This window comes from Podarcis gaigeae (assembly GCF_964106915.1).
Source record: "Podarcis gaigeae genome assembly, chromosome: 17".
In the NCBI taxonomy this organism is placed as follows: domain Eukaryota; kingdom Metazoa; phylum Chordata; class Lepidosauria; order Squamata; family Lacertidae; genus Podarcis; species Podarcis gaigeae.
The window spans coordinates 23542893-23555442 of NC_139694.1; the positions used below are offsets into that span (position 1 = coordinate 23542893).

General features: G+C 43.9%; 1 protein-coding gene and 2 long non-coding RNA genes across 7 annotated transcripts in view; 2 read left to right on the plus strand and 1 right to left on the minus strand.

Annotated features, from left to right (window-relative positions):
* Nucleotides 1-7944, plus strand: part of MOB3B (MOB kinase activator 3B) — a 98212-nt gene extending 90268 nt beyond the window's left edge. For all 5 annotated transcript variants that reach the window (XM_083719922.1, XM_083719925.1, XM_083719924.1 and 2 more), the window contains exon 4: nt 3581-7944. In XM_083719922.1, coding sequence (XP_083576048.1) covers nt 3581-3610 — 30 coding nt within the window. In that variant the 3' untranslated portion in view covers nt 3611-7944. The remainder of the gene's footprint in view (nt 1-3580) is intronic.
* LOC310835331 overlaps nt 1-7944 on the plus strand; it is a 59048-nt gene extending 51104 nt beyond the window's left edge. Inside the window, exon 2 of the long non-coding RNA XR_014559561.1 lies at nt 7168-7944. This is a non-coding gene — a long non-coding RNA (uncharacterized lncRNA). The remainder of the gene's footprint in view (nt 1-7167) is intronic.
* A 1361-nt stretch (nt 7945-9305) lies between these two features.
* LOC310835293 lies at nt 9306-12460 on the minus strand. The gene is made up of 3 exons (XR_014559517.1): nt 12380-12460; nt 11926-11949; nt 9306-10181 (listed from the first exon to the last, which is right to left on the minus strand). It is a non-coding gene; the product is annotated as an uncharacterized lncRNA (long non-coding RNA).
* Nucleotides 12461-12550: the final 90 nt, after the last annotated feature.

Sequence of the window (12550 nt, forward strand, 5' to 3'; positions counted from 1 at the left end):
AAATACACCTGAGACAGCATTTGTTTAACCCAGATACAGAACCAAATAGGAATCTTATTTTGTGTGTGTTTATTTTCGCATTCAGAGCTTGGGATAACCAGTTAGCAGTACTTTGATCATAAACATTTGAGCCTGGGACAGGATCTAGAGTGAGTGAGGCAAAAGCAATTTTGCAGGGCATTGTTTTCCAGATATTCTACTGTTTGTAATCCCAGGGTATTTCAGAACAGAGAAGCTCACAGAGGATCATCTTTTAATGATTGGGAGAGAAGGCCGGGAGTGGTCCAAAAGCTGTTTTGTGGAGCAGATGTGTTCAATTCCAACATCCACATTCAGGATGCATCTGCACCTTTGAATCAAACAGGGAATTTGGAAAAGTGGGCAAGTAACCACCTGTAATTCATCTCTCTTTGGAAGGCTGTACTGTTAAAAATAGTCCCGCATCAAGTTTCATCTCCCAGCCACAGCAATAGGCTTGGCGCCGCTTAGTGGCTAGAAGTCAAAATAACACAAACAGGAGCTGATGCTTGAATCTGTTTTGCCCATTTGAGAAACATCAGAAAGCAGGGGTCAGCAAGGTTTATCTTGCCTGGGCCGGATCAGTCCCGCAGAGATCCCTCCATGGGTCGGATCACGATTTTCAACATCTGCGCAGGTGCGATTTTCAGCGCAGCACTGCACCGGTTTAGCGTAGCGGGCAACTCAGTTCGGGGACGGTTCGTGGGCTGGTCAAACGACATCTGCGGGCTGCTTCTGGCCCATGGGCCTTAGGTTGCTGACCCCTGATCAGAAAGTATCATTCAGCAAGTCTGTCGACTATTCCTCAGAAATCCCACACTCGGTCGCTTCTTATTTGCAGTAACAATTCCAGTTTTTCACTGTCTGCAAATATGAACTGTGAAGCTCCCCACCATAGCTGTCAACCGTCCCTTATTTGGCAGGAAAGTCCCTTATCCCAGCGCCATGTCCCGCTGCTGTCCCTTATTGATGATGTCCCTTAAATTTCCCGGGTTTCAAAGGAAGCAGCTCCTCTTCCTCCCTCCCTGCCAGCCATGGAGGAGGGAGGCTCCAGCTGTGTTGCTTGGCTGCATTGCTCACACAATAAGGAGTCTAAGAATGACGGGGGGTGGAGCTTGCATGCCTTGTACCAATCAAATCGGCTGCATTGCCTGGGGACTCGCCTTTGCTCAGCGCTTTCCAGCAGAGAGGTGACGGTGATTTTCCTTGCTGCGTCCCCTTTGCTGGGTTGCTGTGCTGTGGGAACCACTGCTTGAGGCTTTGTTTGGTTGCTGGCTGGGCTTTCTGCCTTTGGCTCGGAGGGGCTCAGAAAATCCCCTCCTCTGTGCTAGGAAAATCCCTTATTTTGGCTGCTGATCCCTTATTTTCAAGGCTGCTGGTCCCTTATTTTTGAATCTGTAAGTTGACAGCTATGCTCCCCACAGAGACTTAACCCTGGCTTTTGACTCTTGATATGTGTCTTTTGAGGACCAGCTTGGTTTTATTATATTGGTTCATATATTAATGCCACTGTTACCTGTAAGAAGGAGCTCTGTGACTTTACATGCATCCATTAGTATTGTGGTGGTTACAAGGCAAAATACATTGTTTTCCCTGTTGTCCTAAGTCTTCAGACATTGTAAACCAGACCTGCGCAACTTGTAGATCCACCAAGCTAAGCTCAGGCCAACCAGCCATGGCATCAGGGAGTATTTGGAAGTCCTGTTCAAGCAGCAAATACAGGACGTTTATTGGGCTGCTGCTGGCCTCAGCCGGTCCGTAGATCAGTAGCAGAGCAGGCAGAAGGTTGGGAATACTTATTATTCCCAGCATTTCCAGGCACATCCGGGAATGTCCTCAGCCAGAGCCACAGACTGACTGGTTGTAGACATTATTACTGAGTTAGATGAACGGCCCAGTGATCAAACTTGCTTTAGGGCAATTTCCCATGTCCCTGTGCCTTTGCACAGCCCTAGCCTAGCAAACCCCTTCATGGATCACTGCCTTGCTGTGGCAAAGGGGCTTGACTCAGAGAAGCTATGAGCTATGCCATGCAGGGCCACCCAAGATGGACAGGTCATAGTGGAGAGTTTTGACCAAACGTGATCCACCTGGAGCAGGAACCGGCAAGCCACTCCAGTATCCCTGCCAAGAAAACTCCATGGACAAAGACAACGAAGACAGGAGTGCCTGGCGTGCTTTGGTTCATGGGGTCACGAAGAGTCGGACACGACTAAATGACTAAACAACAACAAAGCCTGGCATAAAGCCCTCTAAGAAATGGTGCCAATTCAAAAATGTCTCTTCCTTCCCAGCCTCAGCTGGGGAATTGCAAGTCACAACCAAGGCCCTACAATTCACCCATTTAAGGTTAGATTAGAAGCTGGCTTTTAATTTGAGTTCAAAGTGGGGAGTGCAAACAACAAAATTTGAATTTTCTTTGCCTGACTTGTACAATACATTTTTTTAAAAAAATGGGGGGGGGGACTGCTTGATATTTCTTTATTTGTTACCTATAGTTTATCCCACTTAAGGTGCAATCCCATTCCATTGGAGATTTGACTGCAGTTCCATCAGCTGCCACTCCCTGATGGAAAACTAACTTCCATCGAGGGGTTACTGGCATATTAGGAATCCCATTGTATGATCTTGAAATGCTTTTTGCCTGATATCTGTGCAGCTAATTTCCTTGTTTTAAGGTAGGATGCAGAAGATTAGGAAATTAAGCAACCCATTAGAGCTGTCAGAATGATAAAAGGGTAGCACCAGAATTTGCTGGTTCCCGATACTGCCCTTGAAGATGGCAGAGAGAAGACAAACAAAAAATGTTATGAATACAGGTGGTGACTATTTTAGGCGTATTCAATCGACACACAGGTCCTTTTTGACCCGGAAGAACACAGAATGGGAGCGGGGCTGGGTGTCATGGGGCAAGGGGTGCTTATATGCTCTCTGATAATGCATGTGAGGAGGAGGAGTTTGGATTTGATATCCCGCTTTATCACTACCCGAAGGAGTCTCAAAGTAGCTGACAATCTCCTTTCCCTTCCTCCCCCACAACAAACACTCTGTGAGGTGAGTGATGCTGAGTGACTTCAGAGAAGTGTGACTGGCCCAAGGTCACCTAGCAGCTGCATGTGGAGGAGCAGGGAAGCGAACCCGGTTCACCAGATTACGAGTCCACCGCTGTTAACCATTACACCACACTGCCGGAAACAGAACCCCCGCCTGAAATGGCTGCCCCTTGCCGGATCATTGGTCCATTTAGCTCAGCATGGGATTGGGGAACTTTTTTTGAGCCTATTTGTGTTTCACCCCCAAGGCCTGAGACTCTTCTCTACTTGTTGACACAGTCTAGGAACACGTCTCCAGGATTTCTGACGGGAATCTTTCCCAAGTCTTCCTGGAGATGCTGGGAATTGAACATGGTGCCTTCTCTATGCACAGCAGACGCCCTGCTGCTTGGCTCCCCAGCGCTGTAGAGATGCACAGAATAACCGCTGCTGGTGTCAAAAACCTGCCCAGATTTGTGATATGTTTAAAGGAGCGACTTGTGACTTTAACTGCTTCCATTGTTTTACAGAAAGAGATGACAGCCCGGATGTGTCATTGAAGAACCACTGTTGAATGAACGAAAAACACAATTTCCTGCTAACTAAAGAAGACCTAGAGGACACGCCAGCCCTCAGAGGGAAAACTTGCCTCCTTTAATCCTTAAAAAGCAGGAACCGTCAGGGACAGAAGTTTATTGCTTTCACAGACACCTTCCCACAGTTGTGTATGCTCTTAACCCTAAAAATGCTGCTCAGTACCTCCTTGGAATGATGTGGATGACTTGGAAAGAAAGGACAAAATGACTCTTTTTTCCGTATTCCCTGAATTGAGTGAGGAGGAACTTGTCAGACTACAATTCGATTCCGTCCACCTTCCTGCTCTTAAAGCTTTACTGCAAGTTTGGTCTCTCGGTGTACTTTCAAAACCAACTATTGTTAAACTGTGGTTATAAATACATTGTTGTCGGGTACAGTACATGTTAAAGACCTCAGCAGAGAATCTGTCAGCCTGTTTTTTGCCTAAAAGAGGGAAAAGAGATGATGTGCATTACACACACACACACACACACACACACACACACACACACCCCAGAAACTGAGATTGATACTTTAGGCATCAATCTTTGTTATCCAGAGCTCAGGTAGGGAAGTGGCCAATTGCCTAGTGGAACAGACAAACTGTTTTTTCCACTTGAAACTGTCATGCCTTAGAAAGGTGGCGACTTTCAAAACACCATGAGTTGTGTGTGTGTGCTTCTTGCCTGTGCTACATACAGGATTGTTACCTACAGACCTTAACTCAGTCCTGAAACCACTTGCAATGATCACCACAGTCCTGAGATCCCAGATAAAAACTGTGGGGGCTTTCTACTTTCCCCTGGCAACAGGCTCACTCAAACCGGGAAAAGAAATGCCAAATCTTACACACACACACACACACACACACACACACACACACACGTTTTCCAGCTCATGTTAGTGAATAGCAATGGCAGTTTCTGGAAGGAGGCCATAGAGAATGCTCTGATGCATGAGATTCATGGATTAAACACAGTGGTACCTCGGAAGTTGAGCGGAATCCGTTCTGGAAGTCCGTTCGACTTCCAAAACGTTTGGAATCCAAGGTGCGGCTTCTGATTGGCTGCAGGAAGCTCCTGCAGCCAATCGGAAGCCGCACCGGACGTTCGGGTTCCAAAGAACATTCGCAGACCGGAACACTCACTTCCGGAACGTTGGACTTGCAAGGCCTTCGGGATTCAAGGTACAACTGTAATACATTTCAGAATTTGGAAGGCAGTTTGTGTGTCCACGCAGAGTCCACTAAGGAAACAAAAAGCGCAGGTATGGGGAACCTGTGGCCCTCTAAAAGGTATTGGACTACAATTGCCAACATCCTTGACTATTGGCCATGCTGGCTGGAGCTGATGGGATTTGTAGTCCAACATATGGAGTGCCACAAATTCCTGTTCCTGACTTAGGGAGAATTATTATTGTTGCTGTTATTTAAAAAAAGGAAGGCAGTGGCAACTTCTGAGTGACAGAAAGAGAGAGATAATATGAGTCATAAAGAATTCCAATTTGTTAGCCCTATAAGCGTCACTCAGCTGCACCATGTTTATTGAAATCAGTGACTTGTAGGGCATTTTCAGAGAGCTGGCTTGCGCACACCCATCTCTGAACTGCAATTATAGTGATTCAGTGAGAGCTACACTATGAGACCATAGTACATGTCGTGATCACCTATGCAGCTTTCTAGATCTTCTTTTACCTTACTCAAGATGACCTGGCAAATGCTTCGAAATGCCACTGTGCCTCAATTATTTTTCTACTAAAACGTTCGTGTTTTCTTTCTTGACACTTCACTTACCAGGAAATTGGTGGTTGGTGTGAGTGTGATACTGGTTTCAGTGTTGAGTGGGGGAAAGGAGACCTTTGTTTGAGGAAACTATAAAAGTAGCATGGCTTTAAGGCGGCATCCTAGTGCTTGTTAAAAAGCGATGCACTTTGTATGTGCAAGAGATCTGTAGTTGATAAGTTGCATGTGTGGCTGACTGGAGTGGTTATGTACATGACTTGTTCTTCCGATTGCTGTCCTTCATTCCTAATTTTATCCCTTCTCGTAATATGAAAAACAAACTCCTTGTTGAATGTTGCAAGAATAATGATTGAATGTTGCAAGAATAACGATTAAGATGATGATGTTAGACTCATTCCATTTTGTCTGGTGTCTGATAAAATACCCTCACTCCAAAGCTTAGTAAACAGATGAATTGTCACCCAGTCTTAGCCAGTGAAATTGATATTGGTGACATCAGCAAACAGCCAAGAGATATCCACGGCTAAGCCTATTAACCAGTGTTTACTGACAGTTTTAGAGACGCAATTTAGAAAACGAAAGGAGTACTGTAGAATTCGCCATGTGCCTTCTGTGGAATTTAGTCCAGTCTTTGATCATATAAATAGCTTTGGAATTTATTTGTCCTTTGACTAACTGGTAATTCTTTGACTTTTTAAAAATCAATAATTTGGAAACTAATCCCACAGGAGGCGAAGATTTAAAAATATTGATGGGACGAGGCAGCATGTATTAACCTTGCAGCATAACATGCATCAAAAGATGTTGGGAATCTGCACAAAGTTATTTTTGATATGCACATGTTTTTGTTCCCATATGGTCTGAATATTAACTTTTACAGTTAACACAAAAATGTGAAGTTTTGAATCACAATATCAGTGTAATATTTTTTTCTATTTAAAGATGAAGGTTTATAATATGCAGAAGTGCTACAGGAATGGATTTGTGATGTCACAAGGGCAAATCTCGTCACTGTTAGGTAGAGGTGGTTTCTACCGCAAACTGGTAAGAACCAGTTTCCCCTAACCTCAGTCCTGACAATAACATTGTACATTTAAACACAACACAGTGAATGAGCTACCCCACTTCTACCACTCAGGATTTAAGTGGTAAAGATTACTGTTTCCATTTAAAAAACAACAACACTTTACTGGTTTAACTTTCTGCTATTTCAAGAATTTTCAAACCTAAGCCAGGATCAGAGCAAGCTGACAACTTCCATATGTTAAGCAATGTTTTGGATACTCAACTTCCTGAACCTACCGCCCATGGTACCATGCCAGCAGATGGCACATTTATGTTTTGAGGACGAAATTCTTTGTGTCTGTCTCTTTTAATAACCTGGCATTTAGAATTTATTTTAACATGTAATCCCAGGGGAATTAAATAACAGGGACCTGATTGGGTTGATTGGAACCACTCTGGGTAAGATTTTGGAAGAGCGTTGAGGCAACAGGACAGCTTTAATACAATTTGGTGAAGCGCTCTTGTCTCATTGCACAGGGTTGCTTTGTAAGGCGTGAAGCGGCCAAATTCTAAGCCACTACTCTGGGTGGGTGGGATCGACTGTTGCTCTCCATGGTTCCTAGTGGTAGAAGATGCACTGGAAGCTCAGTTTTTCAAAAGTAGTCCATATAAATGAGGGCTCAAAGCCTGCAAACTGGCCAGAGATCTCTGTTGAATTTCACAACGGTTAATGTCCCAGGATACAAGATAAAACTGATGGGAGTTTATCAGATGCCCTGGGGTCCCTGTTCGCAGATTAATCTACAGAAGGTAACAATGCAGCTAAGTCTGGATCTTAAACAGCTCACCCTAATGATGATAAAATATTTTGGGAGCATTCTATTTTACGGACAGTGAAAGGTGAGTACATATGCTTTGCAGCTGCCTTTCCCTAAACTGGTCCCCTCCAGATGTTTTGGTCTACATCTCCTAGCAACATGGCCAGTGATCAGGAATCATGGGAGTTGTAGGGCAAAACATCTGGTGGCCACTATGAACTGATTTTCTCCTTCTGAAGTTTTGAATAAAACATGGCTGGCCTGAAATTTCAACAGTTTATTAAACACAGGCATAGAAACTCCGTCTGTCATGCATTCCCAACTCTGTTTTGAGAACCCAGCAAAAACCAGATATTAGAAACTGATAAATAATGCTGCTTCTTTTTGACTGTTCAGATGTTTGAAGTGGGTATAGTTTTATGTCGGAACAGTTTCCCAAGGAGCACAGGTAATGTGTCTTACCTGGTCTGTGATGGTATGTGGAAGTTTCCCCTCCACTAATTTAGACAAAGACTATGGTTTGTTTTGTAGTGTTTTTAGGGTTAACGTTTTTCAGCAAGTAATTGGTTAGATTACATCGTTCTTTTTCCGCCCCATCAACTGATCAAATTCTACCACTGTGGGCTTTAGCAGTGTCAAAGTCAATGCATTTGCAGAATATTTTAGTTATGTGTGTGATTAAATTAAGAGTTCAACTGTATGATGAGACCAATGCTGTCAATGAAATAAAATGAGTTTTACAAAATGATATAAAGTTGCATCAATCATAATTCATGCTTTTAAACAACTGAAATATCACACAAAAAGCAGCACAACCCAACAGGTGTTCTGCATCTGCATCATAGAGCGAGATGAGCCCACAACCCCAAAGTCATCCGCAACTGGACCTAATGATCAGTGGTACCATTACCTTTTTACTTTAATTAAAAATGTTGAAAAAGTTTTAGAGTCAGACATTTTTCTTGGAATCTGCTTGCCCTGATTTATGTCTTGAACAGCCCAGCAGTAAAAAGAGCAGTTTAGATCCAAGACGTTGTCGTATTTAAATTAAACTAATTAAAACCAATGTGGCTTAAATTATGAGTAACTTAAGTCTCATTGTTCCAGTGGGCTTACTCTGCATATGACTTAAGTCTGGATCTAACCCAGCTAGCTAGATTCATTCATGCTGTGAGCAAACTGATGAGCCTCCTCATCTGTTGCAATACTTTTCAGACTGGTCCAAGAAACTCAGGAGCTTATCAAAAGAAAGTACCAGCAATGGCGCGCAAGGAGTTTGAAAGCAGTTAATCTGCCATTACGTTCCCTAGCAGGACACTGCAGCAAGGGAGTTATGGATATATAACTCCATGTGCGATGAGTAACAACTAGCGTCAACCAGTCTCTCTGGCCCCCGTGTGAACAGAGCATACCTTAGAACGCACATTCAGAACCTAAAATCAGGGTCAACCCACAAGTTACCTCCATTGTAAGATACTGCTGCATGTTCTCTCCCTGTCATAGAAGGACATCTGACCTGAACAGGCATATTATTGCATAGATTGGTTGGAGAGCCAATGTGGTTCGTGCTGGACGAGGTTCAAATCCCCAAGAAACTCAGCCAGGAAGCCTCACTGAGCCAGTCACTGTCTGAGCCCAGCTTGCCTCGCAGAGTTGTTGTGGGGATGAAATGGGGAGGAGGGAACCATACCCAGCACCTAATAATAATAATAATAATAATAATAATAATAATAATAATTTATTATTTATACCCCGCCCATCTGGCTGGGCTTCCCCAGCCACTCTGGGCGGCTTCCAAAAAAATATTAATATACTGTATTACATTAAACATTAAAAGCTTCCCTAAACAGGGCTGCCTTCAGATGTCTTCTAAAAGTCTGGTAGTTGTTGTTCTGTTTGACATCTGGTGGGAGGGCGTTCCACAGGGCAGGCGCCACTACCGAGAAGGCCCTCTGCCTGGTTCCCTGTAACTTGGCTTCTCGCAGTGAGAGAATCGCCAGAAGGCCCTCAGCACTGGACCTCAGTGTCCAGGTAGAACAATGGGGGTGGAGACGCTCCTTCAGATATACTGGACTGAGGCCATTTAGGGCTTTAAAGGTCAGCACCAACAAAAAATAAAAATGGGAGCTTCTAGGAGCATCTTACCAGCATCGGCGTAGTAAGCTAATCATGGCTTGCACTTCTGTTATAGAAGTCTGAGCTTCCCTAACTTAAATGACGCTAATATCATTCCCTAACTTAAATGACGCTAATATAATAGTTAAACTACCACTGAAGTTCCTCAGATGTTTTGCCCAAGGAGAACCCTCCAGTGTCGAAGATGGGAGCAACAAAACAGTTTTGCTGATTTTCTCCACCCTCTGCTACCCAAGTTTTTATGTGCATCTTATTCCCACCAAATAAATTAAGATATTGTGCATTCTAAGATGCTTAATGGAATCAGATGGATTGTGGACCACTTAACATAATTGGAAATTAGGATAAGATGCCTACAGAACCTTAATCCTTCTAGCCAAGTACTAATATATATTGCACACACCATGAGCACACCACAGTAGTCAGACTTCACTTCTCTCAGCAACTTTAAAAAACAACACAATACAGAACACAGAATCATCGATCATTTCAGCTTGGAAAAGACTTAATTTGCTGACCTGGCTATGCAAGAGAGAGGAAGTGACCCACCTGTTTGCCTACAGATAATCTCTGTCATTGCTGCCATCTCTTTTGGGATCTACTGCATTTTAAATGGGGTTTCCTTTGGTGCCTTCAACTGGTGGTACATCGTGGGCATTTGCTGCATTGTGGCTGGTGCCTTTGCCACCTTTCGCATCTATGAGGTCTGCATCTCAGTGTCACGCACAGAGGCATCCCTAGAACTCAGCCTGCATCCCTAAACAAGAAGGTTCCAGGAGATGGATGCGATCCAGAAAAGTTGCACCACCGCATAAGAAGCCCTTTCTGTAGGATGTTAGTAACTGCATGATGCCTCTGCCCAAGGAAGAAGAGGAGGAATTTGGATTTGATATCCCACTTTATCACTACCTGAAGGAGTCTCAAAGCGGCTAACATTCTCCTTTCCCTTCCTTCCCCACAACAAACACTCTGTGAGGTGAGTGGGACTGAGAGACTTCAAAGAAGTGTGACTGGCCCAAGGTAGCTGCATGTGGAGGAGCGGGGAATCAAACCCGGTTCACCAGATTACGAGTCCACCACTCTGAACCACTACACCACACTGGCTCTCAAAGGAGCAAGATATTAGTGGCTGAACTGTAGTCTGTATGGCGAAGGGGAAATACTTTTTTATTTGCTGCATTCCAGGATATAGCTAAAGACACAGAACGTGTAACAGGTAATATTTTTAGCTCCAGACCAAAGAAAGCAAGAGGGACAAATAGTTCCAGCTTCCTTTTGCATCATTCCAGGGCAGCTCAGACAGCTCCTTCGGTTACATTGCCTGCCTCTCCTCCTCCCTATAGTATTCTCACAACTACCCTAGCCCAAGGTTACTCAGTTACATAGCTGTCAATTTTCAGATTTGAAAATAAGGGATCAGCAGCCTCACCTGTCCCGGGGACAGTCTATGGGATATCTAACAATCCGGAATAGCAGTGGAAAATGGCGCTGGAATAAGGGAATTTCCCTCAAAAAAACAGGGAAGGTTAACAGCTATGCCCAGTTATTTGATGGGGATTTGAACCCTGGTCTCCCCAGTCCTTGTCTGACACTGCACAGGTTGGCTTACAATAATATTCTGTTTCCATCCTTGGGCTGAGGCAGAGCTGGGCTAACTAACGTGGTACAGGGGGTGGCTGCTTGCCTTCTCCCCCCCCCCCCCCCCAAAGTCCCTTGTTCTTTTCTTCCCAGCCAAGCTGGCATGCTTCAGCAGCCGCTGCTGGCCAAGGACTGGATCTGAAGCAACCCTCAGGAATAGGTCTGCCTTGTGCAGACAAATGGTGGGCTGGACATTTATAGCCGGGCGTACAAATTACTTTTGCTTTTGCTTTAGGTTTAAGAAGTGTCGTTTTCCTGCCTTCACTTTCCCCCCAATCCCTGTAACATTTTATTTTATAGATAGGGAGATTGCTCTCTTGTATTTGCCCCTGCACTCTACCCCATGATGGTAGTTTGGGGGTGGGGGTGGTGTTTAAAGCGGGGTTTGCTAAACAAATGTCAGTCAATGCCTTCTTAGCCAAATGCTTCAGTGTGCCAAATGTTTCTTTTTCCTTTCTTCCTCTCCTTCTTTGCATTTTAAAAACTATCTCAGTACCTCACAGTCATTCATTCTCCCCTTTTCTCGCATTAAGTTATCTGAGCACTTCCATTCTTTTCTAATCCTGTCGTGCCTAATTTCCACACAATACTCTCTCTTTTCTGGCCTTTCCAAAAAAAGTTGATTTAAATATACTTTTTTGACCCAGACCTTGCTTTTCCTTCTTGGCCTCTTTTTCCTGTTTCCCACCCACTATTTCTACCCCACACCCTAAATCATTTTGTTTCCCTTCCCCCTTCATTTTTCACTTTTCTCCTTTCCTTGCCCCTATGCCTCTTTGTATACACCTGTTTCCTCATCCTGTTCCTCCCCTCCCTGCCCCACTTCTCTGAAAGGCTTTATTTTGAGTAGGATTTCCCAAAGCACAGCTCTAGAACACATTTAAATGCTTGGGATCAGCTCTGGAAATGGGTAACAGTATTAAAAAGAAGAGTAGTTGTGAGCATATGCAGAATCCTTTACCTTATCACAAGCAGCAGACAAACACTGGAAGCAAGAAAATATTACTGTTGTTGTTATTGTTGTTATTTGCATTTATTTATCACTTAGTACAAAAATGTCTCAGAGCAATACAATTATTAAAGCATAAATGGTAACAAAAAATCAAGCGTACCGAAAAGCTAAAATAACAATTGACTGAAAGCGCTCATCCTTCAGTAACATATGGACCAATTCTACCCTACCCTAGTAAAAGATGAATAGCAATACATACTTGGATTATCACCCAAATCAAAGCCAAATGCCTGGATGAACAGAAACAATTATTTCCAAGGAAGCTTGAGCTATTATACTTTTGACAACACTGCCTATGGTCAGAGTTGAACCTCAGGCCGCCCTAGGCCTCTCTGGCCCCCAGAAGACTTCCTGGCCTCAGCCACACACCCTCACCTCAAACCACACCCTTCATAAGCCTTACTTTATTCTGTCCTTCAGGGATTTTGCTTGTACACTTAAGCTGCGCATGCACTGTACATTTACAGTACGTTTGATGCACATCCCCCTCTCCCAAGAATTCTGGGTAGTTTGGAAATTGATCCAAGTTAGATGTGTTTGTTTTAACTCTGCAAAATGCCCAGTCTTCCATTCT